Source organism: Rhinichthys klamathensis, unplaced genomic scaffold, assembly GCF_029890125.1.
Source record: "Rhinichthys klamathensis goyatoka isolate OS25496 unplaced genomic scaffold, OSU_Roscu_1.1 h1tg000196l_1, whole genome shotgun sequence".
NCBI classification, from domain to species: Eukaryota; Metazoa; Chordata; class Actinopteri; order Cypriniformes; family Leuciscidae; genus Rhinichthys; species Rhinichthys klamathensis.
In genome coordinates this window covers 167,501-195,221 of record NW_026606722.1, presented here as the reverse complement: position 1 = coordinate 195,221, position 27,721 = coordinate 167,501, and the positions used below count along the sequence as shown (strand labels likewise).

Below are 27,721 nucleotides of genomic sequence, written 5' to 3'. Positions count from 1 at the left end.
ACAGCTATTTTTAGGTTTCTCCAGAGATGTTCGATTGGGTTCAAGCTCAGGCTCTGGCAGGACATTCACAAAGTTGTCCATAAGCCACTCTTGCATTGTTTTGGCTGTGTACTTGGGGTCATTGTCCTTTTGGAAGGTGAACCTTCTGCCCAGTCCAAGGTTCTGAATGCTCCGGACTAGGTTTTCATTAAGGCGATCTCTATTTTGCTGCATTCAATTTTATCCTGACAAGTCCCCCAATCCCTGTCGCTGAAAAACACCCCCACAGCATAATGCTGCTACCACCACTCCTACTGTCGGGATGGTGTTGTGCAGGTGATGAGGAGTGCCTGGTTTCCTTCTCGCATGACGCTTGGAACCAGATAATCTTGTTACTCACAGTCTGAGAGATTCCTTTACGAGTTTTTTTTTTTTTTTTTTGGTGCAAATTCCAAGTGGATTTTCATGTCTTCACTGAAGAGAAGCTTGAGTCTTCCCACTCTGCCATTAAGCCCAGATCAGTGGAGTGTTGAGTGTTGCAGTGATGTTAGTCCTTCTATGAGTTTCTCTCATCTCCATATATGATCATGGAGCTCAACTAGAGTGACCATCAGCTTCTTACCACTCTAACCAAGACCCTTCTCCATCGATTGCTCAGTTTGGCTCTAGGAAGAGTCCTGGTTGTTCCAATTTCTCATGGATCATGGAGGCTACATGCTTCTGTGAACTTTCAATGCAGCAGATTATTTTTTCGTAGTCTTCCCCATATCTGTTAGCCTAGAAATCTAGATGCACCCTAGCGGCAGCAAAAATTATTTTGCAGCAAAGTGTGGTCTAGCAACTCTCCGTTGGCTTTTCGAGCTGGAAAAAACAAACTCTGGTCAGGCCAATCACATCGTATATAGAGTTGGTGGGCGGGCTTAACAATGACGGCAGAGATGTGACGGTTCCGCATGATTTCCATAGGTGATTTCCCTGCTAACGTTACTTGAAAACAAAGAAGATGCTGCTGGCGAACAGCGGTCTTTCGAATCGGATTTGGCCGCGACTCTGGAAGACTTGGAGTTAAGAGAACGTAACTTAAGTCATTCTTAAAAAAGGAAGATGTGTTCGGAGTTTTGACGATCGGATACGGCAAAAGCTTAATATATCAACTAGCTCCGCTGGTGGAAAAACACATGGGACTCACACACAGCCACAGCCGTTCGTTGCTCTGGTTGGTTGTAGCGCTGTCCTATTGCGTGACGAGGGATATTGAAAGACAACCGTTTATCCCGCCCCTCGGATTGAGGTATGCCAATTGTGAGTTCCCAGACCTAACATCTTGATGTAGGTCTGGCTTGCCAGGCTACATATCTGTGTCTTGACACAACCCTGTCTCTGAGCTCTACAGGCAGTTCTTTTGACCTCATGGCTTGGTTTTTGCTCTGATATGCATTTTCAGCTGTTTTATTTAGAGGTGTGTGCCTTTCCAAATCATACCCGTTCAATTGAATTTGCCACAGGTTAACTCAACTCGAAGAATAACATTTACAAGCGAAATTGGAATGCTTTCAAGTGTCGCAGAAAAATGTCAAGTCAAGTCACCTATATAGTGCTTTATACAATACAGATTGTTTCAAAGGAGCTTTACAGTGATAACAGGAAAATGATGCGTTTGGCTGTTGTTCAGCTAAAGTCAGTTCTGTGTTGGGTCAGATCCATTGTAAAGATCATCAATTATTAAATTAGTTCATTTAATCTATAAAGCAGTTCTGCAAAAAAAAAAAATTATGTCATCGTCCAGCTCAGTTCACTTCTTATACAACAGTGTCAGTACAGTCAGATATGTTTAAATATTAAGTGTCACCAACTAAGCAAGCCAGAGTCGACAGTGGCAATGAACCCAAACTCCATCAGGTGACAGAATGGAGAAGAAAAAAAAAACATTTCTCATCTAGCGATTGAACGAACAGTGTGTCATTATGATTCATCACGCCAGTATGGAGCCGAAATGTGTACGAGTTGAGTGATCTCTAAGTGTCAAAGGTTTCTATTTAAAGCGTGTTTTTTCAAGTATTGAGCATTGTAGCCAATCACAGATACAATAATATCTGTTGAGCATGTGAACACAATGGCCAATCAGAGGTGCTTGTCAGTAAGTTACTCAGAATCCACTTGACACCGCTGAAAACGCCACACACTCATGAATCCTTTCATTATAAACAACAAAGTTTAAACACAATGTAAATAGGAGTACAATTTGCCTTTGGCTAAGCCCCGGCCCCCTTAGTTACTGTTGCTACGTCTGACAAACAAACTTTTTTTCTTCCTGCTGAAATTTTATCAAACTTTTATAAAGCAGCAAATAAAGTGTCCTATAGAAGTAGGCAAAAGGGGCTGCAATATACGTTCGAAGGCTATATTCACGACATACAGGTGAAACGCAAGGAACAACAAGGCATCCAAATAGAGGCAAAAGCATACCGGTCACAGTAAAAAAATGAACCACCGCATATCCTACTAATCGAGACGGAGGCTGGGACTAACAATATCAAGGAGCAACACTGTTCATGCAAAGCTGGATTGGTCTCTATTCACTTCCATAATCGTTATTACAAAGCAAACGGACTACGCGAGTGTAACGTTGTATTTATTAGCAGCGTGTGCTAGACGACACTTGTCAGGATTTGACTTCGGTTTGGGAAGGGGAAAAAAATGCACACCCCCCTCCAACCTCTCTGGGAAGTGCTTATCTGTGTTACAAATGCCCCAGGCACAACGTTTAACCATATGTTTGATAAAACTACGTCGGTAATAGCCTGCCGAGACCAAAAATATGAGACGCCTGTGTTAAAGTCAATGGGGCGCTGTGAAAAAGTGTCGGACCTCTGTGGGAGCTCGTTCTTGGCTGCGCTGTGATTGGTCAATCTACATTCTAGAGTGTGGCTTAGCCAAAGGCGAATTAAGACCGAATTAAGACCAATTTAATGGTACCAAAATTGGTGCTGAGGACCGCAAAATGTTTCTGCTATTGGAACTGACTAATGAAATTTTAGTACCGTGACATCCCTACTACGTATAAACAATGAGACCAGGCTGACAGATCTGTATTACACTGGTACGGGTGGGATTGGTGTCCAATTATTACAGTCGTTTGAGAGATGGTAACTGATGTGGGCTGCTCCAGAAGCTTCGAGATTTAGCCACTGCACACTGATAGTAACCAGTTCCAGCCAGTGAGCGGATGTGACGGACTAAAACAAATATCATCAGATTGGGTTTGTTGCATATATGTACACAGGAATATCAGAGCTTTGCGTTATTTGTTTGATGCTTAGATGAAGTGGTTGTTAAAGTGTAGCTCTCTAATCCATGTGTGTAAAGTCGAGTCTTAAATAAACACATGCTATCACCAGATGCACTGAAAGGAAGAAGAGGAGGACAAAGATGGTGATGATTGAATTCTTCATTTCTACTGGCTTTAGAAAGTGCCTCAGCGTGTAACATCAAGGATCAATAGCTATGTTTACATGGACACCATTTGTTTCAGTCGCAAACAAAAGGTGTCTTTAGTAAATCCTGACAGTAGTTTGCGCAGCGCAAGCTGTTAGTAAATCTGGCCCTTAATATTCATCTATTTCGGGTAAGGGTGTCACGATTTCGATCTTAAATCGAAATCGATCGGAATTAAAAAAAATTTGAATCGATCGAATTAAAAAATGGAATCGTCGATACTGCCACGCCCCCATGTCACGTCCGGTCGGCGTGCCAAGCGGGGAAAAAACACGCGTTATTTGAAAAGCTGCGATCTATGGTCAACCTCCTCTAACTTAGCTACAGCCATTCAAAAGATAGCATGGCAACTGCAGATGCAGGAGACCCATCGACAGAACTTGAACCCCCTCCTCTTTCATTGAAGTCGCAGGTGTGTACGTTTTTTGGATTTCCAGTGAGTTATGTTGACAACGTTCGCGCTTCAAAAAAGCCACAGTTTACTTTGCAGACATCCCAAGTCTCGCGGAAGTTCCTGGAGTCTCCCGCATATTGATAGCGGCTCCCTGATGCCCGCAAATTAGTTAAAATCTCCCGGAATCTAGAGTGAGCGAGCGAGCAAGAGTGCGCAATCGCGCATGTGAGACAGAAAAAACTGTGCTCAAAACCATATAGCGCGCGCACGGGAGAGAGCGAGAGATCTTGCGTATGTGCCTCACAAAGCGCATGTAAGACAGAGAGCATCCTGATTGGCCGGTTTCGGCTTTAAAAAAATAAATGTAAAAATCGAGAATCGAATCGAACCGAACCGTGACCTTCGAATCGAAAATTTAATCGAACCGAGGATTTGGAGAATCGTGACACCCCTAATTTCGGGTCCCGATTAGGAGACGACGAGCACATGAGCCGAGCTTTGTTTTGTGCTTCTTTATCATGCAGTAAAAAAGCCCCTTCCCGAGCCTAAAACAATGCGTCCATGGATGGAAGTCTGAAGCCAAGACTGATGAGGAGGATTTTAGAATGACATTGCAGGCATGTATGACACTTTATTTAACAATAAAGACAGCTTGTTCCGTGAGTCTTGCGTCATTACGCCATTTCTACGTCATTGTATACGCACAGGAGGTTTAAACAACAAAAGGTTTAAACAACTACTTCAAATCTGAATGAAATTTTAATCGGATTTGGCCAATTGATTCCGTTTGACGTGGTTATGTGACTTTCTATTCCGACTATGACGTTTGACACATATACAGTGAACAAATGTGAATAAAAAAAATGGGACAGACCATCATCATCAGACCATGAGACATCATTTAGTCCTTTACAATGTAGATCTCCAGACTGTGGATTTTCAGTTTTGACTGTTGACTAGCTGATCCTGACACACACATTATTATTTTTAGTATTTCTTTTAGAGGAGAGGACTTTCCCTTGTTGTTCTTGTATTGTCATATCTATCTCCTAACATAACCCTCTCATAAATCCTTCTGTATTTTTACAATTTAATTTAGTATGTTTATTATGCTATAATCCCCATGGTCCCGTTGACTCCGCCCCACAATGTTGGGGATGGCGGGTTTACTATTGTAAGGACAGCCGGTCAAAACCTGACCCACACACATACACGTGTTCCTTCACATGGCCGAGGAAATGTGGCTTTCAGAAAGCAGTCATGTGGGAAATTGACAAAGCTCCAGAGCAGAATGTAAAGAGAGAGAGAGAGCGAAAGAGAGACAGAGATGTGCATGGCAGGGTTATGGTAACAGACCTTGTATTGAGATTTCTTTCATACCTACACAAACACACTCATGCGTGCACACACTCTGACACAAATACCTGCCCTCAGTCAATCTCCTGATCTCTATATCACTCTATCTCTCGCTCTCTCGTTCATTTTTGAGCAGCGCTGAAAGCATCCACATCCTCCGGGCAGTCTTCTTCTGCCCTCTACTGTTCACAGCCCAAACAGCAAGGGTATTTTTTTTTTGTCTTGTTTTTTTTCTTTTTCGGACGACATTTTAGAACCACTGTAGTTTATAGTCTTAGGGCAAGTTCCATTTTACTGTTTGTCCCCCTCAAAGTGGACTTTACTGAGTATTTCAACTTCCTAATTCACACATATTGCTCTCACAGCTAGAAAAAAAGAAATGACTTTATATTTGACATGTATTTAAGGCTAAAATCATTTTACAAAATTAGTTTTCTACATCTGACCATTTTTAGGGTCCCGTCATTTATAACTGACTGTCCTATTAGGGTAAATTATTTTTAGCTTATGGTCTGAAACTTCACACACATTTAAATGCATTTTCAATGTCTGAAAAGCAGTGAAAAGGTCTTAGTGTTTTTTTTTTTTTTTTTTTTTTTTTACATTAAAAAGCTTTGTTAACATTTCATTTCATTGTGTGCTGCTATATTTAATTTGAAACTCGCATGTGAAAATGTCAAAATGTTTGTCAGTGTAGTGAGGCCAATAGGCAGTGCATCTTTCCTGACCTCTGCTTGTAGTATGGATCACATCTTACCTGACTTCCACATCAATCTATGACTTATATTCTTCACCTCTGCCATCACCCTTTGTGTCCCTCAACTTCTTCCTTTCTTAATACGACCTTATTTTCTGATGCACTGCCGTCACTATGATCAATACTTTCTGAAAAAGGTACAGCTTTTCCTTAGCCTGACTACGTCAGACTTCGTACTTCCGCCGGGAATGCCGGGATTATTCTCCACAACAGAGAGAATTGCATCCCGTGTCTCCATATCCGCGGTCGTTTTCGATTTCCGTAACCTAAAATACAATCTTAAACTCTACGTCACGGCTCTCAGCCCGCCCTGTGTACGTTGATTGGCCGGCTGTTTTCAGGCCGGAGGAAAACTGAGAGACATGTCGATGTCTCAGACTGAGTACAACGAGGCAGCAAAACTCGGTCAGCCATGTTCACTCCGGTATTTCGCTCGATGGTTTCGTTTTCGCATCATACATGTGTTTACAGTGGAAGTTCGATGCGGCTGAGCTGGTGAATAACACACGTCATAACCAAACGTTATGTGATTGGCTTACGGGTAACCAATGATTTTATACTTCAGACAAGCGCTGTGCTTAAGCACTAGCTCCCTGCTTTCCTGGATGAATGGAGGGATGGATGGATGGATGGATGGATGGAGGGATCATACCTGTCAACACTCCCATTTTTCCCGGGTTTCTCCCGTTTTTTAGCCCTATCTCCCGGACCCCTCCCAGTTTGTTATTTCTCCCGTATTTTCTGTATTTTCTTTCATGTCACTAAAATAATTTGCATGGCCCAAACTCCTTTATGAATAATCGGACCAATATGTTTGTCTTATGTTGACCAGTTGCCAGATCTTGTATTAAATGCATTATATTCACACAATCCACACACTATATACAATTTCAACCCGTTTGTCATCTCAACCTGGCAACCTATAACCCAGTTGCGCATTTGCAGAAAGCTTAACCCGAAAGCGAAAATGTTGACAGCTATGGGAGGGAATGGAGGATGGATGGAGAGGTTGACTGTAGATCTCTATTTGGCCCTGTAAAGGTCTGGATGTGTCACATGACCTGGATTACATGCTGAAAATGTCAGGCGCTACTGTTTGCCACCAATCTGTTCTTGTTGTTTTTTCCCGCCTTGTTCTTGTCTAGTTTATTTGTTCTTATGTTATTTTACAATCATTTATAAACTAATATTGTTTTTTGTTTTAATTTAATTTAACTTTAACTTTAGTTTTAAAAGTTTTAGTAATTTTGTTGTATGGTTTTGTCATTTGTATTGTTGTCTATATAGTTTTTAGTAATTTTCATTTATTAGTTTTAGTTATTTTAGTAATTTAAGCTAAACAAAACACAAATGAGAAATGTTGCCTTGACAAATAGCTGAAATAATATGTTTAAAGTTTTTTTTTTTTTTTTTTTTGTATTCATTTATTAAGTGTTAATATATTTACATTTCTTTATTTTTTTTATTGTTTATATGTATTAAGAAACTGTTTTATTTATTGCATATACTATGATTATATATCTATTTCGGTCATTTATGTTTTTAAAAATCATTTCTTTTTAAGGGTGTCTTGAAATTATTTAAAGAATGAATGACAAAAGATTAAAAAAATACATATAGTATAATATATTTATAATAGTATATTTGCTTTTTATTTTCTGGTTTATTTATTTATTTTATTTATATTATTTACATGCATTTTGGTCATGTAATTTGCTATTCATCAGTTGTTGAAGTTCTCCACTGTCACGGAAGAGACCGTCTTTGTGTAACCTGTAAACACAGATTGTTCTCTAGTCTATACAGTGGAGTGTCGTAGCACTCATGCTAATAACCTCCCCCTCCCGTCGTCACTGGCAATTTGGTTGGTAATTATGTAAAGTGCTGCTGACTTTCATTTCCAGCAAGCCCCTTTGGAAACGCACATCTCCTCATTACCATTCAAAATGAGCTTTGGAGCGGTTGATATCTCCCCAAAACATCCAGCTGTGCTGTGCAATATTTGTGTGTGCGTGTGTTTTAGTAGCACACACACACACACACTTCGAAATGGTGTGGAAGACACATACTGTGGATAGTGTCTGCTCAGTTTGCTTTGAGAAAGGCTAGTAGTTGAATACAGGGGGTTAATACGCTCTTCATTAATGCTTAAGAGCTCCCTCGACACTCAGCAGGTGTGAAACAGTGTCAGCAGGGAAGCTAGTTTTCTAATATATGATGAATTGATTGTTATATTTGTGAATTAATGCATGCTAATAGAGTTGCTTGAACGCAACCCTGTTGTTCTCAGAGTGCATCGACATGAACAAAGACAAATGAATTGTATGCAAAGGATACTGATTTTGCATTATCTGTAAATAAAAAAGCATTTCACCATTTAACGTTTCAGAACGAACTTAATAAAAAGATCTTTTGTTGTTACAAAAATTGTGCACTTTCTTCCGCGCAACAAAAGAAAACAAGTGGGGTTCAAAACATTACTGACATCTTCCTAAATATTTTCAATCCGTAGAGGAAAGTAAGTCATAAAGGTGTGGATGTGAGAATTAGTAAATGACAGAATTTCACTTTCTTTGGGTGAACTGTCCCTTTAAATTATATTTTACCAGAAACATTTCTGTAACAGCTTATAACTCCTTTGCATACAATTCATTTGTCTTTGTTCTTTGGCACAGTGGTTCATGTAGGTTGTCTACAAACCGGAAGGTTGTTGGTTCAAATTCCCGGTTCCACCTGACCAAGTGTCGAGGTGTCCATGAGCAAGACACCTAACCCCGGCTGCTCCCGACGAGCTGGATGGCGCCTTGCATGGCTGACACCGCCGTCGGTGTATGAATGAGTGAGTGAATGGGTGAATGTGAGGTAATATGTAAAGCGCTTTGGTGGCCATTGGGTCTGTGAAAGCGCTATATAAATGCAGTCCATTTACCATAACTGCAAAATAATGAACAATTTGAGCCTAAAGTAATGATGTTTTAAATTTTTTAACTCTCCTTGTTGCGCCGCCAGCCTGACGGATTTGTTTAACGTGTCCTATCACATATTACATGACGGCTGTACATGCGTGTAATGCACATTATTTTCCGCACAATGACTCATGCGTTAAATGCAGACTCCTCCATCATTACACAAAGGCAGTCAGCTCCTCTCTCAGCCAAAGGCCCTTTCTTCTTTCTTCACCTCTAAAACTCCAGGCAGGTATTTCACGGCTGGTTGCCCTTTTAAATCCATTTCCCCTGAATCTCCTCTCAGCTCTGTGCTGTGGCGTTTTGTCCGGTTATGTGAATGGAAATGGGAGACTTTGTTAGAAACGTTCCTTGTGTGTGTGAGGAGCGCCTCTGTGGTCAGATAAGGAACTGATAGATAGAGCAGACGGCACAAAAACAAACTGGATTGTGGATTAGAGGTGACATTAAGAGATCTTTAACATGTTATCAGTAGTTTTTATACTGTAGGAAGGAAGGAATATGAAGAAAAGAGGGCATTATGCAGTATATTTATTACACTACAGCACTAGTAAATGTAGATTGGTGGGGTTGGTGTGTGTCTGTGTATGTGTGTGTTAAGGTGGTTGAAAGGATTTGTACGGATTACAAGGATAAGAATCAAGGCATGAGAATAAAACTAATGTTTACTCATGTCACTAAAATAATTTATGCATACGTAAGAGAATTTACAAAAATATATTTTATAATATGTTGTTTCATTCAAATAAATAAATAATAAACAAGAAATATAGCTGCAAATCATTGGACCAGTGTGCATTGCTTATCACGGAGCGCCAGGCAGAGGATACATATTTAACTTGATAGCAAGGAGTGCTTCCAGGGTGACAATGCACCATAGACAGTAAAAGAAATGGACACAGCGACCCCGTTGATTTCAACGGAGAGAGTTGAAGCCCAACATGGGCACTCACTTCCTGATAGCCAAGCGCACTGCGCAGGCTCAAACTGAGCTTGACGACGTAGTTGTCACGTGAGCAACCGTTCTGACCTTCTAGTAGATGTGCCGAGACAAATCTGAATTGAAATCTGAAACAAATCTGTTGTTGAAATATTTTGTCCCGTTGCTTTTATGAACTCTCTATCTATGGGCTTCTTCCTTGACTTTATGCCTCCATGTCCACCCGATTGCCTCATAGACAGTACGATTGCCTACGAGCTACTACTTCAGTCTATACGGTAATTTCTCTACTGTGCGACAGAGCGTCCCGTGGTTATGACGCAATCGTTAGCCTATTTTTACAAGAATGGCTTCTACGGGACCATAACGTAAGATACAAAGTAATGGAGCATTTTATACATTGTCGTGTTTCTTTAGAAATAAATAATGGACAAATGGAGTCTTTGGACGCCTCAGATGTAAAGTTATTCGCTGTCAAAGTGACGCCAAAATGAATGGGAGTCAATGGGATGCTAACAGCAGGTGATAGCCAGCTACAATGGCGGCCCCCGGAGGCAGCTTCAACTTCCGGCTGATGGATTACCCCCTTGCAATGCACTCACGCAAGCATTAGTCTGCAGATTAGCCCATTAGAATGTGAAGCCAACGTTAGCTACCGCTAATGCTCACTGCTAGCCTGATTAGCAGAAGAGCCACATTAACAAGAATGACAAATGTTTAGCATGCTAAGCTAACATCGCATAAGACAACAAACGCAAACCTGGTTGATTTCAGAAAGGTGTTTCTCTGTAATGATAGCAAATATCAAAAATCTGTTTGGTAATTTGGATACAATTGGACAACATTTGTAGGAGTAGCAGCAACAAGGCTGTTCGTCATATATTTTAAAATGATGAACAAGCAAAATTATGTGAAAACCAAAAAAGCGATATTGTTGGAATTTCCTCATAAACCAAAGAATGCAACAACACCAACAAAATAATGTCAAAATGCTGGTCTTGGCGAGTATCATGCAAGTACCATGCAATAATGATACATTATAAATTAATACAATGAGGTTATGTATAAATACAAAATAAATACTTAATAAAAAATAGATAGCCTACTTAAATATTTTTTTTACTTTTACTTTACTCTTTTACTAACTCTTTGAAACTTCTTAAAACAAACTGTCTCAAAACATATCAAATAAATTATTTGCTAAAAAAATGACAACTGAGAAATTAAAAACATAATAAGAGCAGGGGTTCAACAATGACAATTATTGTTGAAAACTGTAAAAATATTATTATTTCTCAACTGTCTCAATACAGTGTAACTGTCCACAAAATCTTTTCTCTATTATTATTATTGTAACAGACTTTGTTAGATTGTACATGACAGAATCCAACAAAGTCTGGTACTATAACACCGGTAATGATGTACTGGCGCTCGTTGTATCTGTCTGTGTATGCAATGTATTTTTCCCCTCTGGGCTTGCCGTAGATAGGAATGGTTCAATGCTGCTCAAAACATACCGTAAATAATCATGCAAACATATTTTTATCTCGTTTTGTCTTCGTTCTATTTTCGGTACCAGAGGGAAACTTTTTTGTGACATAGCTTAACATTACCGCGAGTCCGCGACTATGCGCAGTTGCGCACGAATTGTCTATGCACGCGCGAGTTGTCTAGATTATGTTCATGACTAAACGCTGGCAGACACAGCAGCAGTTGTAGGGAGGTATATTGATCATGAAATCTGAATTTTCTTGTCTTTAATTATTAATTCATTAATTCATATTAATTCATTCATTTATGTCACTTGTTTAAGTCATCTAAAAAAATATTTTTCGATTTTTCGACTCGATTGGGGGGCCCCCTGGTGGCCAAGGGGCCCCAAGCAGCCACTTAGTTCGCTTATGCCTCGGGCCGGCCCTGCAGTGATGTTTTAAGTTAACTTAAACAGTTGAAAAAGAAACACATGTGTAACAGTGTAATGGATCCGCGTGTCAGGTCTTAAAGTGACAGCAGCCTAATATACCTACCACCAAATTATGAGTTCATATTTAAAAAAAAATCTAAATGCCATTTTTTCCCCATGGTATCGATGCCAAAAATAAAAGCAATGTAATCTGAAAAGTTTCATAACCTGTAGGTGGCGCTGTCACCAGAATAGCCAGGGTAAATAAAAAAATATATATTCAGCACTTTAATAATTTATTTTAAAAGAGTAATTTATGGTATTATTTTCATTAATTTATTTTTTTCATGACAATTTTCCACCCACTTTTGATCCTTAAAATGAATATATATATATATATATATATATACTGTGTATATATATATATATACTGTATACATATATATATATATATATATATATATATATATGTTATATGACTTTAACAATCTATTGGTGAAATTTACTCTGGCACATTTTCATTACAAACACAATTACAAACACTTTTTCGAATGGGCACTAAATGTGCCGCCCTTTATAAATTATATCACTTGTTACAAAAATGTGTGGCCTTTTCACACAATTTCTGATATGATCAAATAAAACGAAACAGATTCATAAGCATGTTTTCATATCAAAACTTTTGTATTTCAAGTTGGTGTGAACAACAAATCATTAAAGTTTGATATTTTGAACTCAAGTGTGAAAGACTTCATAGAAACACATTGTTTTGTTTAAAACACTGAACACATTTGAATTGACTTGGTGTGAATAAAGTCCAGTTAAAGTACACTTTATTTATTGTGTGTGTGTCTGTTTTCTCCACAGAGGCGTCTATCCTAAGCTACGATGGCAGTATGTATATGAAGGTGGTGATGCCGACGGTAATACACACAGAAGCAGAGGACGTGTCCCTGCGGTTCATGTCCCAGCGTGCCTTTGGCCTGTTGATGGCTGCCACATCACGTGAGTCTGCAGACACACTGCGACTAGAGCTGGACAGCGGCCGTGTCAGACTCACCGTCAATTTAGGTATTGTATTCTGCTATATTTGACATTCTCTCTCTCTACCATTCTCTCTTCCTCGATCGTCCGTTATTTATTATATTTGCAAGTTACTGGATGTTATCATCTCTCTTACACTACTACTAAACTGTTGTTGTTTTGTTGATCTGCATGGATTGCTCCAGTTTGTTTTTCGTTCTCTTGCTTTGTCTGCTGGTGATGTGGACCGACGAGCTCTCGCATCACTGTCTCACGTAACCTCTGACCTCATGGGCGAAGCAACACATCTGCGCCAGTCATTCTCATACACATGCTCATCGATTTACTCACATTGGAGAAACAATGATTTAAAAATCGGAGTAATTCTATTATTTAAAATCTTATGAAATGAAAGCGGCATTTATATTAGGGCTGGGCGATATAGCTATATCTATCTATCTATCTATCTATCTATCTATCTATCTATCTATCTATCTATCTATCTATCTATCTATCTATCTATCTATCTATCTATCTATCTATCTATCTATCTATCTATCTATCTATCTATCTATCTGTCTGTCTGTCTGTCTATGTGTCTGTCTGTCTGTCTGTCTGTCTGTCTGTCTGTCTGTCTGTCTATCTATATATCTAAATATCTATTTGTCTGTCTATCTGTCTGTATTCTGTCTGTCTGTCTATCTATCTATATGTCTGTCTGTCTATCTATCTGTCTGTCTGTCTGTCTGTCTATCTGTCTGTCTATCTATCTGTCTCTGTCTGACTGTCTATCTATCTATCTATATGTCTGTCTCTGTCTATTTGTCTATCTAGCTGTCTGTCTGTCTGTCTATCTATATATATATCTAAATATCTATTTGTCTGTCTATCTGTCTGTATTCTGTCTGTCTGTCTATCTATCTATATGTCTATCTATCTATCTATCTATCTATCTATCTATCTATCTATCTATCTGTCTGTCTGTCTGTCTGTCTGTCTGTCTGTCTGTCTGTCTGTCTGTCTGTCTGTCTGTCTGTCTGTCTGTCTGTCTATCTATCTGTCTGTCTCTGTCTGACTGTCTATCTATCTATCTATCTATATGTCTGTCTATCTATCTGTGTCTGTCTGTCTATCTGTGTCTGTCTATCTCTGTCTGTCTGTCTGTCTGTCTGTCTGTCTGTCTGTCTGTCTGTCTATCTGTGTCTGTCTATCTCTGTCTGTCTGTCTGTCTGTCTTTTTTTGGTGAAAAAAGTTTGTGAATTTTTTTTTATCTTTGAAAAAAAAAATCAAGTTGTTTTTCATGTTTCATGTTGTTTTTACAAAAGGAAAAAAAGAAAGAATTGTAATCACTTTAATTTAAAGACTGCAATATGACAATACGTAGTAATACACAAGAAAATATACCTATATGCATTGGTGTCAAATGATAAACATAAAAGATTTATCAAAAAGTTCTTTGTAAACTGTTTGACACAAGGAGTGGGTGTGAAACTGGCCTACTGGCACAGACAAGAAACTAAATGGCCAAAAAAAAACAACAACAAAAAACATGCTAATGTCATAGTGATATACACATATATGCATACATATAAAATATATCACCCAGCCCTACATGATATGCTGTGGACAGGACTGTCTCTTGTGATATTTCAGTATTTGTGTCTGCTGTTTTTTCTTATGGTAAGGTGGTTTTAACATCTGTACAACAATTTTTGTCACGTTATCAGGAAAATATGTATCCATCCCCATCCCTCGCTCTTACCGGCATTTATCATGCCTTGTTTAAAGATGGTACTCACCCCTTCAACGGCCTTTAGCCTGCGGCCCTGTAAGCAAACAGCCCGAGACCAGAGCACCCAGCACACCTGCAGCTCGTGGCCACAACACACACACACACACACACACACAGACACAGTCATTTCTACTAACATCCACCCATATGCACACCATGTCCAGTCCATATCTTAAATATATTGCAACATCAAAATTAAAAGTAATTTCAATCAATTCAATAGTCAATTCAATTAGTTTCAGTGCTAAAATTTGTCATTTTCCATTCATACACTTAGTGTAAATAACAACCAGAGCATTCAGTATCCATTGCACTTGTTCAGTATATTGTCTTAATTGAGATGACTGTCTGTTTTTTTTTTATATATATATATATATATGAAGAACATGCTACAAGTGTGTGTGGTGCTGGTGCTTTTTGGACCGAGGCTGTTTGCTCCCACTTTTCTGTTGCGGTTGACGGCACATGACAAAAATGGCCATATGGATTCCAGCCTGGATAACAGGTCCAATTATCATAAAAATCTGCAGTTCTCTGTATAATTCTTCTTACAGTTGGTGACCAGTAATTTGGAAGATAATTAACAAAGAAAGACAAAGAATACCCGGGTTGATGAATCCATTTGGCTTAAAGCAGGCAGCCATTTTAAATGGATTATTACTATATACATTCAAATCTGGCTAGTCTGGATGCTCAAAATGAGAGACAAAAAGAAAAATATTTAGAGACAGACAAAATGTTTTGAATTTTGTAGAAATCTTCCTTAAGAATGGTTTACTTATAATTGTCTCTACATGTTAAGCTACATGTTGATAATAACACAAATATACACATTTAACATGGATACCTTGGATCAAATTGCCAAAACGAGTTCTATCAGACAATATTGTCCAGCATGCTCAAGCATCTGTTGGAAAAGAGTCCCGAATGGCCGCCGCTTCATGTGCTCGTCCCCAGAAGGTGGTGTTTCTGTTGTTGGATGTCTGCAGCTGTATCCTTGAAGGACGCGATTTCATCTGTCACTTGTTCTTCCCCATCTAGACTGTGGCAGGATAAACTGTAACACCAGTAAGTCTTTATTCAGTTTGTTCTACTCATTTCTTAACCTGTTGGATTTTTTTGAGATGAATGCTGTAAGAAACTCAGTCCTTAGCTAATGAAATGATGTGTTGTTTATTTCCCATATACAGTCAAAAGCAAATGTTTTAAACAGTGTTGCTAACCTACAATACCAGTTAAAAGTTTGGACTCAATCGTATGCATTCTTTATTATAATCTGGCCATATTTTAGATTAGTTGTAAAGTCATCAAAGCTATGATATAACACAAATGGAAGTCTGGCGTGTAAGTGTTAAATAAATCCAAATCTGAAAATGTCTTATTTGAATTTCTCCAAAGTTAACACTCTTTGCCCAGAATAACTAGCTTCATGAGGTGTAACTTTCTTGAAATGAAATGTAAAATTTGAGTTTTAGTCTCTTAACCTCCCTATCCACTATATAGTGCACTACATCAGGTGTCGAACATTTAGTAGTGGTGTCCGAATTCTGAGTGAACAACTTTATTGCCTACGTTTATACCCATAATGCACTCTAATTTCCCACTGTCTGATACCCATAATGCACTCTGATTTCCCACTTGTTTATACCCATAATGCACTCTGATGTCCCACTCGCTGAAGCACTATTTCCCAAAATCAAACGTGGAGAGAGAGCGGAAGCGAGCGAGTTTGAACGAGAGATAACATTTATTCTACACTGGTTCTAGTTTTTAGCTTTTTTATTAATGATCACTTGATTAAAACACATTTAAATATAGAGCGACAATATTATATAGATGAATTTTTAAAATTAAATGAAAATTTTGTTTTATATGATTTATTATTATTAAAAGTTTAATGCGTTTGACTAACAGTAATAAAAACATAACATTATGTACACGTGTTAATGTGTGTTTATTATTGTTTGCAGATTTTAATAGTATTTAATGATTATGAACACAAATTAAGCATGACAAACGGCCTAAGCCTTTAAATCAAAGGGTTTTTAAGTATATGAGAAAGCTAAATTAATAAAGTCCTAACTTTTGATTGGTACTGTACATCCTTGTCCATGTTTTATATGCCGTTAAAATCTTAATATTGAAGCTTTTTTTTTAATAATGCCGTTTAAAAAAAAAAAATTTGTAATGCTCTTCTGGAAAAATATAACTGCTCTTACTCATCTAAAAGTCTCCCGGTCCTCATCTCATTCTTTAGCAGAGATTTGTGAGGTTGTTCAACAACACTTTATGAACACTTAATTTTTTTTACCTCAATTTATTTATTTATTTTTCCTGCTGTGACAGTGGAGCACATATGTCTGGTCTCAGAAGTCAAATCCCATTCATTTTCTCCAGAAATGAATTGATTTTAATTAAATTAATACATACGCTCTGAGGTTTTGTAAAAGGTTGTTTTGATTTTATCTTCAATAACAGCTGTGAAGCATTGCAAAATACATAATCAAGTTACTATTTATACGCCCTTAATCAAACATTTATTGTCAATAAAAGTGATTATATTTAAGTATACTTACATTGGTAACACTACAATAAGGTTTCATTAGTTAACATTATTACACGGCTCTGTGGAATACTTGATTCTGATTGGTCAATAGCGCCATCCAGCGGTAAATTATTCCCAAATAACAACCGCTCAAAACAGATAACGCAGGCTCATCCGGGTCACTGAAGTCAGCAGTGCTATACGCCTGCTAGGAATGTTTTTTCTTCGTAGAAGTTTTGCGTTTGGTAAGCTAGTAAAATAATAAAACTCAGTCGATTTAATATTTTGTGTACAGTTATTTAATTATGCCATCCAGTATCGTGGACTCGCTCTCTCTTGTTTCATACAAACGCAGATTCTGCCATTTCGTGACTATTGTTTTGTACACAGTTGGATTATGAGATACGAACAACCGGCTGGATGTACAATTATCTCTTACACTAGTTAACATGAACTGCACTACTGCAACATTTAGTAATCTCTGTTGATGTTAATTTCAATATTTACTAATACATTATCAAATTCATAAGTTGTATTTGTTAACATTAGTTAATGCACTGTTAACTAACATGAACAAACAATGAACAACTGTATTTATAGTAACTAACATTAACAAAGATACAGTAACAAATGTATTGCTCATGATTAGTTCATGTTAGTTAATACATTAACTAATGTTAAAGCTATGGAATACGATTTTGAAAATCGGTCAAGAAAGCCTGAATTTTTTAAAAACTCATCCCGCCCCTCCACACACACCCCCCTCCCCTCTGTGCTACCTGATCCCTCCCACCGGGAAACGAACTGAACTACGTCACTCAGGCCCCGTTTACACGAGAACGATTCCGGGTGAAAACGTAAAAAATATTTTATCGGATGTGCCTTTCGTTTACACGGCACCGGCGTTTTGGGGGCTTAAAAACGCAAAAAAGTGAAACCACCCTCCGGAGTGGAAATCTTAAAAACGCTCCACCGTCGCGTTCCCGTCTAAACGGTAAAAACGCAAATCTGCTCATGGTGGCTCTCGTCGCGTACGCGTTTACGTCACATGCATGCGCCAGTACAGGAAAATAACAACCAACATGTCAGATTATTTCCATACTTCGGACCTTCAAGTTGCCCTAGCAGCTCTGAAAAACATACAAGAGTCTTTTCTGCAGTTGTACAAAATATTCTAAGATATTGGTGTTGTTGTGTGGCAGTGCTTCACATTGCCACCTAGCCGCCTGGAGTGCATACTACATCGAATTTCACACACTTTTGCGTCACCATATGCACGCGGATTTCCCACCCATTACGCTCGTCTAAACGCAGAATAAAAAGTGATAACACAACGCCACTTTTGCGTTTTCTCTTCAGATCGTTTCCGTGTAAACATAGCCTCAGTCAAGCTGTGATCACCGGTAGTAAACATCGGAACTGAGATGTAATGTCAGTTCATGTAATGTTCAATCTAATGACCTCGCTAATGACACATCATATGTAAAATTGCCTTTAGACACTTGAACTTAGTTCCTTCATCAACAATTCAATGTAACGTTTGAGTTCACGTCAACGCAAGATTAGCAACACATGAAATGTTCTAAACTCCCCACCACCATTAGTATAATCCTACTAGTATTGCTAAGGTTTTCAGTAATTGTTATTGCAGCACACAGCGCATCTTGTTCAAATTTCGATCGGCTCGAACAGAAACCCGCTAGGCCTACTGAAATATATTCAAGGACTTCAAGAAATATAATTACTTTGACCCGTGATAGGCGATGCTAAACGGCTAACATTCCAATGCCGACCGACAGCATGAGCAAGTTGTCAAACTGATAAAAAGCTATTTATGTAACACGTCACACCATAAAAGTATAAATAAATGTTTACCTGCTCAACAAAAAGTCAGCCGTGTCAGCGTCGGTCTTCAGTCCCAGATCTCCCTGAAGCTTCCTCCAATGGTCAATGGTGGAGGGTCCATATATTTATCCTACTCAAAGTTCGGCGTTCTTTATATTTTTTTTTTAATCTCTGCTCGTTCCTCTAATGACTTTCTCTTTCGTCCTAACTTTACTGTAGGGACAAGCAGGGGACGCTTGCTGCTGTCTTTTTTTTTTTTATCCATAGCTGATATGCTACTTAGCTAGCTACCATAGACTGTCAGCTGCTTACGCGCGCAATTTCATGACGCAGGAGGGGGGCGGGTGCGGTGGAGACGCGAGCGCCAGGCGGAGTTTCAAGTGGAGCTGGTGATTGGATGAGAGCAGTTGACCAATGTAAGCTGTCCGGCCGGACAGCTTACATTGGTCAACTTCTCTGCGGCTGTACAGCCAATAGAGTGAATGGATTTTTTTTCATTCTTTTTTCTATTCCTATTGTTAGGATTGTACTATATAACCATAACCAGCATCTAAACGAGGATATTAATAATGAACAATCTTTGAAATCGTATACCCTAGCTTTAACTAATGCACCTTATTGTAAAGTGTTACCACATTTTTATTAATTATTATTATTTATTTATTATGTATTTATTTATTTATTTTGCTCTAATCAAATGTTGTAACATTATTCAGGTTTTAAAGCTTTTTTCTTGGTTCATGACAGTACACGCAATATTTATTTTTAAATCTATAGAGAACATGTGAAAAATACGTCTAGAATCAAGGCAGCGACACATCTGCAGTCACTGTAACACTCCACTGAGTAACAGTTCGATAGTGTGTGAATCGAAATAGTCCTCAAGGGTGCGCCTGTGGCCGCAGAGCACCACATCTTCCATTAAGTCGCATTCAAATCTCAGGAGGTCTCATTGAAGACATTTGTACACTATTAACTATAATTGTTATGGGGGGAAAGACTTGTGTGTCTCTATAAATGACGGAGAGAAAAACAAATTTATTGTTACATTAAAGTAATTTACTGTAAAGTATTCTGAATGTGGTGTCATTTAATTACCGTCATTGCTCAAGTGTTCACCAACAACCTTTAACTAACTTTAACTAACTATAAAAACTTGTGTAGATGTGTATAAACACACAGGGCAGGTCATTTAGAGAGTCGTCTTTGTAGAGCTTGTTTCAATTAAAGGTTGTTGTTTATTAAGCATATTCTCCCATTAAAAGTACATTGGCTGTAAAGAAAGTGCAATACAGTGCTGATTAACCATTTTAATTCTACAGTGCATTTAGAGGGGCATTTTGCCTCATGCTCGAAAAACTCAATATATATCCGAGCAGCTTATGTTAATGTTACCAAATAAATCTGTACAACAATCAGTGCTTTGGACTAATTCTACTCATTCTTTATTGGTATATTTGTATGAGTGCACTTTAAAAAAAATAATGCCTACGACTATGTTTGGAGTGGATTAGCATATAGCACATATAGGGCAAATAGCACCACAGATTACATACTAGTATACTAAAAGGGATAGTTCACCCAAAAATGAAAAGTACCCCCTAATTTACTCACCCTCAAGCCATCCTAGGTGTATATGACTTTCTTCTTTCAGCCAAACACAATCGGAGTTATCCTGGCTCTTCCAAGCTTTATAATGGCAGTGAATGGTACCATTATTTTAAAGCCCAAAAAAATCCATCCATTATAAAAGTAATCCATACGACTGCAAGGGGGTTAATAAAGGCCTTCTGAAGCGAAGCCATGCATTTTTGTAAATACAATATTCATAATTATAACTTTATAAACTGTAATTATAATCTTAGGTGAGAGTAATCAAGTCTTGCGGTTCAAACAAATAATGCTGGGAAACAAACTCAAGCGTATTTATATCCAATCCAGTGATTATAGTTTATAAAGTTATAAATGTGGATATTTGTCTTGCAAAAATGCATCGCTGCGCTTCAGAAGGCCTTTATTAACCCCCTGAAGTCGTATGGATTACTCTTATGATGGATGGATGCACTTTTTTGGGCTTAATTTTTTTTACCATTCACTGCCATTATAAAGCTTGGAAGAGCCAGGATATTTTTTAATATAACTCCGATTGTGTTTGGCTTACTTGGGGCTGAGTAAATTATAGCATAATAAAAGAAAATTGGGTGAACTAACCCTTTAACATTTCTGCAGAATGGATATGCTGTTCAACACATACCTCAGCCATACTTTGGTTTTGTTTCATGTTTTGGCCTTTTTCTGAGTAACAGCAGTTTAAATAGTTGATTTGATACTATCACTGAATGTGACTTTCTCAATGTACCTCAATTCAAATATTTTTGTGGTCTATCATCTTTATGACAGAAGTCTGAAAATGCATACCAAAAGATTTTTTTTCCTCACATACGAGTGTGTGACCTTTATGGAATGATTTATTAAAATGGTGAGAAGCCAGACATGTGATTTACAATGCTAGTGTGTGTAAACACTAACTGACACACATCATTCTCAGGTAAAGGACCAGAGACATTGTACGCTGGCCAGAAAGTGAACGACAATGATTGGCACTCGGTCAGAGTGATGCGGCGTGGTAAAAACTTCAAACTCATGGTGGATGATGATGTGGCAGAAGGTACGAAGGCAGTATAAACTCAACAGACCTTAAGCATCTGCCCCCTATATAATGCATTAGTCCAACACTTACTAATCGCTTCACCAAGACCTCCTACTCTTCTTTCACAGGTCAGATGAATGGTGACCACACTCGGCTGGAGTTCAGTAATATTGAGACCGGGATTCTGACAGAACGGCGCTTTGCCTCCACGGCTCCATCCAACTTCATTGGTCACCTGCAAGGCCTGAAGTTCAACGGCCTTTTCTACATCGACATGTGCAAGAACGGCGACATCGAATTCTGTGAGCTGAATGCTCGTTTCGGCATGCGCTCCATCGTGGCCGATCCTGTTACCTTCAAGACCAAAGGAAGCTATCTGGGTCTTGCTACGCTCCAGGCATATAGCACCATGCACCTGTTCTTTCAGTTCAAAACCACCTCGGGTGACGGATTCATCCTCTTCAACAGTGGAGACGGGAATGATTTTATTGCCGTGGAGCTTGTCAAAGGGTGAGTGGAAGAAAAGGGTTCAAAGTACCAGTTTCCAGGTTTTACCAAATGGCTATTTTGTTGAGGTTGAAAGGCAAGGCTGGGAATCGATCCCATGAAGAATCCATCCTGAGGAGTTGGGAGGAACTCAGGCCGTGACGTGGCTAAAAGTGTGTTCATTTTTTAGAATCCAGGGGCCTTATTCACAAAACATCTTAAAGGACAAGTTCGGTATTTTACACTTAAAGCCCTGTTTTATGATCGTTTCTGCTGAAATAGAACGATTAAAGGGATACTCCACTTTTTTTGGAAATAGGCTTATTTTACAACTCCCCCAGAGTTAAACTGTTGAGTTTTACCGTTTTTGAATCCATTCAGCCGATCTCCGGTTCTGGCGGTACCACTTTTAGCATAGTTTAGCATACTTTATTGAAGTGGACAAGACCATTAGCATTTCAAAAAAAAAAATGACCAAAGAGTTTCGATATTTTTCCTATTTAAAACTTGACTCTTCTGTAGTTACATCGTGCACTAAGACTGACGGAAAATGTAAAGTTGCGATTTTCTAGGCTGATATGGCTAGGAACTATACTCTCATTCCTGCGTAATAATCAAGAAACTTTACTGCCGTACCATGAGAGCAGCAGGCGTAATAATATGCAGCGCCTGAAAATAGTTCCGTTGTATTGACGGAAGGTAGCCTATTTTCAGGCGCTGCGGTAACCTATTTTCAGGCGCAGGCGTTTCAAAAACGGTAAAACTCAACAGTTTAACTCTGGGGGAGTTGTAAAATGAGCCTATTTCCAAAAAAAGTGGAGTATCCCTTTAAGATTAAAATTTGGACACATGCTGCTGGCCCGAGAATTTTCGGTTTCTGTGGTTGCACCCCTCCCCCACCTCCACAATGGTTGCATAGGTGCACTGGAACAATCTTTCATAAAACGCATTCAACTTTAGTTTACAAAGACGTGAAACTCACCGAGTGGTCAGGGGTGTTCACTGATATGCTCACACAAAAATCGCTGCAAAAGATGCTTTCCAACAGGTTTTATCGTAGTTTTTGTCCAACTCCATTGACTTGACTTGGACAAAAACTACGATGAAACCTTTTGGAAAGCATCTTTTGCAGCGATTTTTTGTGTAAAATACCGAGCTTGTCCTTTAAGTCTAAAAGTAGCTCCTAACTTACCGGTTTAGGAGACACTCTTAAAAATAATGGACTTGTCAGTCCTAATTTTATGACTCCTAAATGTTTGTTCTAAGAGTATTTCACAAAGCATTTTAGTGCTAAAACCAGCTCATATATCTGTAAAAAGTTAGGGGTAGTTTAGTTAAGAGGACTCCTAAGTTCCTAAATCACAAACAATCCTAAAATGGCTGTTGCTGTCAATCCGCCTTAGCAAACTGCCCAAATACACTGAACACCATTGAGGCAATAGGCTATAGGCCTTGTGTGCTGAGCCTTTTCTTCTTCATAATAATAATATTAATAATGCATTTTATTTATAATGCGCTTTTCTTAAGCCGGGGACACACTTAATGACTGTAAGGGCCGATTATGAATGTAATTTGATACTTACGAGTTACGAGTACGACTGATCATGCCAAAACGTGCCAGAGACAGATGCGTTCAGTCAGTGTTAACAGTCAGTGTTTATAACAGTCAGTGTTTAAAATCTGCTGCAGTCGTTGGAAACGGCCTGTAAGTGTGTTCAGTTCAGTCTTACAATGTTTCAGCTAGTTGTTAAGTGTGTCTTTAAACCCAAAGCACTACAGTGAAATAAAACAAAAAGCAACAATAAGAACAATATAAAAGTGAATTAAAAACAATCTTAAATAAGTGTGTCTTAACCAACTTTTTAAAGTGTCCCAACGTTGATGCATTTCTGATGGTGAGAGGAAGCTCATTCCTTTAAATGAAAAAGCTCTTTCCCCCACGGTCTTAAGATAAAGGGATGGTTCGGAGTAAATTCAACCTAGGGTCCTTTGCACCATGACCTCGAGCCAAACAAAATGACACCAAGATTACGCACCATTCTAGAATCAACAACCAAACTAATCGGCCTTGCGAGTAGCCGCCACTGTACCGCTAAGCTTCAGTTCAGTTTTGGAGCTGTTCAATTCCAGGAAGTTATTCTGCATCCAGATTCTAATCTCTTCTAGATTAAATGCATTAAACTTTTGATTTTAATCTGCCCTGACATAACATAAATGTTCATTTATGTACAGACAATATGCATTGAATGATGAAGAATAAAACATCAAGTTTGGTCCGATAGCCTTGGGGGCAGCTCTGGTGACCCGAGTTCAAGTTTCCCAATCCCATCCCCCCTTTCTCTCTTTCACTTTGCTTCCTGTCTACTCACTGTCCTATCATAATAAAAAGGCAAAAACGCCAAAAAATAAATCTTTAATAAATAAATAAGAAAATAATGTCATATTACCTGTGGCAGTTGTTTCACGAGTTAAGAATGATTGAACAGTAAAAGAATAAAATAAGCATATTTGGCGTCCTCTCTGATGGGATCGAGGACTCCGAGGACCCAAACCCAGAGTTCTCCCCAGTTTCCCCGGCTGGGAATAGGAATTATAAGTGGAAAAATCAAATGTTCTGTGAATACGGCCCCAGATTATCAAACTACTACACGGCCCAGAAGACCTCGAATAGCTAATGTTAGGGAAATTGATTCATCCCAATGATGCATATCTTTTGAATATGTTCCCTGAAATGATTTGTTCATGTTTACTGACTGATTCATTCATTGAGTCTCGCTGTAATATACGTCATTACATAAGTATGTGGAAAAGCTAGGAGTTGGGTATTTTGTTTCAGCTTAGTGACACAAATCTTTTAAATCTGTCCACCAAACAGATTTCCTCTCATCAGCAAGTGGCGACCAGTGAGCGAGAGAAATGATAATACCGATGACCAACACACCGCATCAGCACCGAGTTAAAACAGATTTAAAAACGGTTGATCAACATGAAACGAGAGTTAAGTGAACAAAAGACCACCATGCAAATGTTATATTACAGAGGATTTCACCTTAGGGATCTCAGACTTGTAATATAATAAGATGTTGAAAAAAAGTCTAAAATTGACTTGATTAATATGGATGAAAAAAACTGAACACAGAATCGATTCCGAAAGTAATGGAATCAGCTGACCCAATTAAGCTGTACTTTCAGCATAAATGTTCAGCATTTATTGTCTGTTACTAATACCAAATAGGTTTAAAAGGTATATTTAAAATGTAATTCATTAGACCAAGTTGTAATACGGAAAGAATCATGAAAAAGTAAAACTTGCATAAATAGTCTTCATAAAATCAACAAGTTTTAGTTTACTATCTCTCATAATGTGCACAAATAATCAGCAAACATTCTGAAGAAAAATACCTTTGATTTGTTTTGACAATCTTTCATCAAAGTACTAAATTGGTATGCTTCAGAATTTTTATGTAACCATGACTATGCGGGCAGAGGAAAAGTAATGTCGACCCAATAAAATCAAGGCTACTTTATTTAATCAAATCAAGGTTGGATAAAATCGAGTCCCACTGTAATGGTGGCTGTTTTAGTAATAACAGCATGTTGGATCCAAATGCAGCAGATGGTTTATTAAAACATGATAACAGAAGTAAATCCAGGCCGGAACAAGATAAATCAAAACAACAGGAACTAAAACAAACACAGTACATCCACAGAAGGACAACACCTGTGGCCTGTAGCATGAAGCCGGTTTCAGTTGCTTCCCTGGTAAGTTTGAGATTAGTTTGAGCAAACTTTGGTTTTACGGGCTCAAGAAGGTGGATTGTTTTTTAGCGGGTTTAATCACTATGGTAACTTGCGCTACATGGCTAACCTATTCCGGAGCAGCTTTTATTCTGGGTTTGAGACCAGTACAGTACATTGACCTGGACCTTCAGTGTACAGTGACATGTATCTGATGTAATAAAGCCACTCCCCCCGTATCTCTCGCAGTTTAGAGTGAAAGAATTTTAGAGACAGATTTGCCCATGTGAATTGGCTGTTTGCTGCACATGTCACACGTTTAGGTCCTCACAGTTATTTAAACCAGGTTGAATTTATATGGATTTGGCAACTCCAAACCTACTCTGAAATTCACAGTTTGTTCAACTTGCTTCATGCAAAAGACAAAGAACACGAGAAACACTGGGTAGTGTTTCTACACAAGATAGCAAGGGGCTGATGAGGGAAACAAGACTGAGCCTGGGTTCTCCCACGTTTTTTTTTCTCCATTCTGTCACCTCATGGAGTTTGGGTTCCTTGGCACTCTCGCCTCTTGCTTACTTAGTTGGGGACACATACTTATAAAATATAATAATATAATAACTAATCAATAATATAATAACTAATCAACAAGAAAAACTACAAAGGACTGATAAAAGTCCACACAAGACATGGAAACACAAGCTGGGATCGTGACATGAATGGATAGCCTTGTCCATTTAAATGCTTGATCCTCTTGGTCTGTGGCCTGTCCTCTAGTAGAATATAAAACCTCTGCCTCTTTAAAATGAGTGTCCACTCTTATAGAGAAGTCTCTCAGTTGATCATCTGAGTTTGCTTCAGTGTGTACTTAGGCTGAGTGTTCTTCAGTGAAGTGCACTTGGATGGATTTGGGATGTGGAGCTCACTGTGTGTGTGTGTGTGTGTGTGTGTTTGTCAGGTATATCCACTATGTGTTTGACCTTGGAAACGGACCGAGTCTTCTGAAGGGAAACAGCGACAGTCCTCTTAACGACAACCAGTGGCACAATGTGGTGATCACTCGAGACGCCAGCAACACACACACGTTAAAGGTGGACGCCAAGTCTGTCAGCCAGGTGGTCAACGGAGCCAAAAATCTGGACCTGAAAGGTCAGCTTGACCTTTTTATGACATTTCTGATTGTACGTTTGACATTTTAAATATCAAAACACGTATTGGAGTTGTCTTGTTCCACTCGTTTGCAGGTGATCTGTTTGTGGCCGGTCTGGGGCCCAACATGTACCAGATCCTGCCGAAGCTGGTGGTGTCTCGCGAGGGTTTCCAGGGCTGCTTAGCGTCCATGGATCTCAACGGCCGTCTGCCAGACCTCATCAATGACGCTCTGTTCCGCAGCGGGCAGATCGAACGGGGCTGTGAAGGTATATGTGACTCATCACACCTCATTCAATTCAAAACCATTCAATTCAAACCTGATTTAACCTCTACACATGTCGTTTTTGTCTTTCTAAATCGTATATATTAATCAGATGTTTGCAATGTATTGGTGTTTAATTGAACTCTTGTTTTGCTGATATGCTGAGAGCCTCTGTAACCACCAGATGGCGCCTTAACCAAAGGCCTGTTAACAGTAGTTACCAGTAATGTATGATGTATCCACAATCTTTTTATTACAGATTTGAATGAGGTACATTTGTTTAACTGTAGAAAATAATTTTAATTACCTCATCATTATCCCTGCCTTACTAAAATCAGTACCCATGTTACTCTCTCTTTATCCTTCATACATTTTTCCTCTCTCTCTCGGCTGACCTTCCTCCACTAACCAACCCTTTTTATGATCCAACTCTTTCTG

At 38.7% G+C, this 27,721-nt stretch overlaps 1 protein-coding gene across 1 annotated transcript in view; it reads left to right on the top strand.

The window, feature by feature from the left end:
• Window positions 1-27,721, top strand: part of nrxn3b (neurexin 3b) — a gene marked incomplete at its 3' end in the record, with an annotated part of 321,495 nt that overhangs the window by 134,994 nt on the left and 158,780 nt on the right. The window contains exons 9-14 of the mRNA XM_056262867.1: window positions 12,658-12,861; window positions 15,647-15,673; window positions 21,544-21,663; window positions 21,774-22,155; window positions 26,828-27,018; window positions 27,114-27,287. Coding sequence (XP_056118842.1) covers window positions 12,658-12,861; window positions 15,647-15,673; window positions 21,544-21,663; window positions 21,774-22,155; window positions 26,828-27,018; window positions 27,114-27,287 — 1,098 coding nt within the window. The remainder of the gene's footprint in view (window positions 1-12,657; window positions 12,862-15,646; window positions 15,674-21,543; window positions 21,664-21,773; window positions 22,156-26,827; window positions 27,019-27,113; window positions 27,288-27,721) is intronic.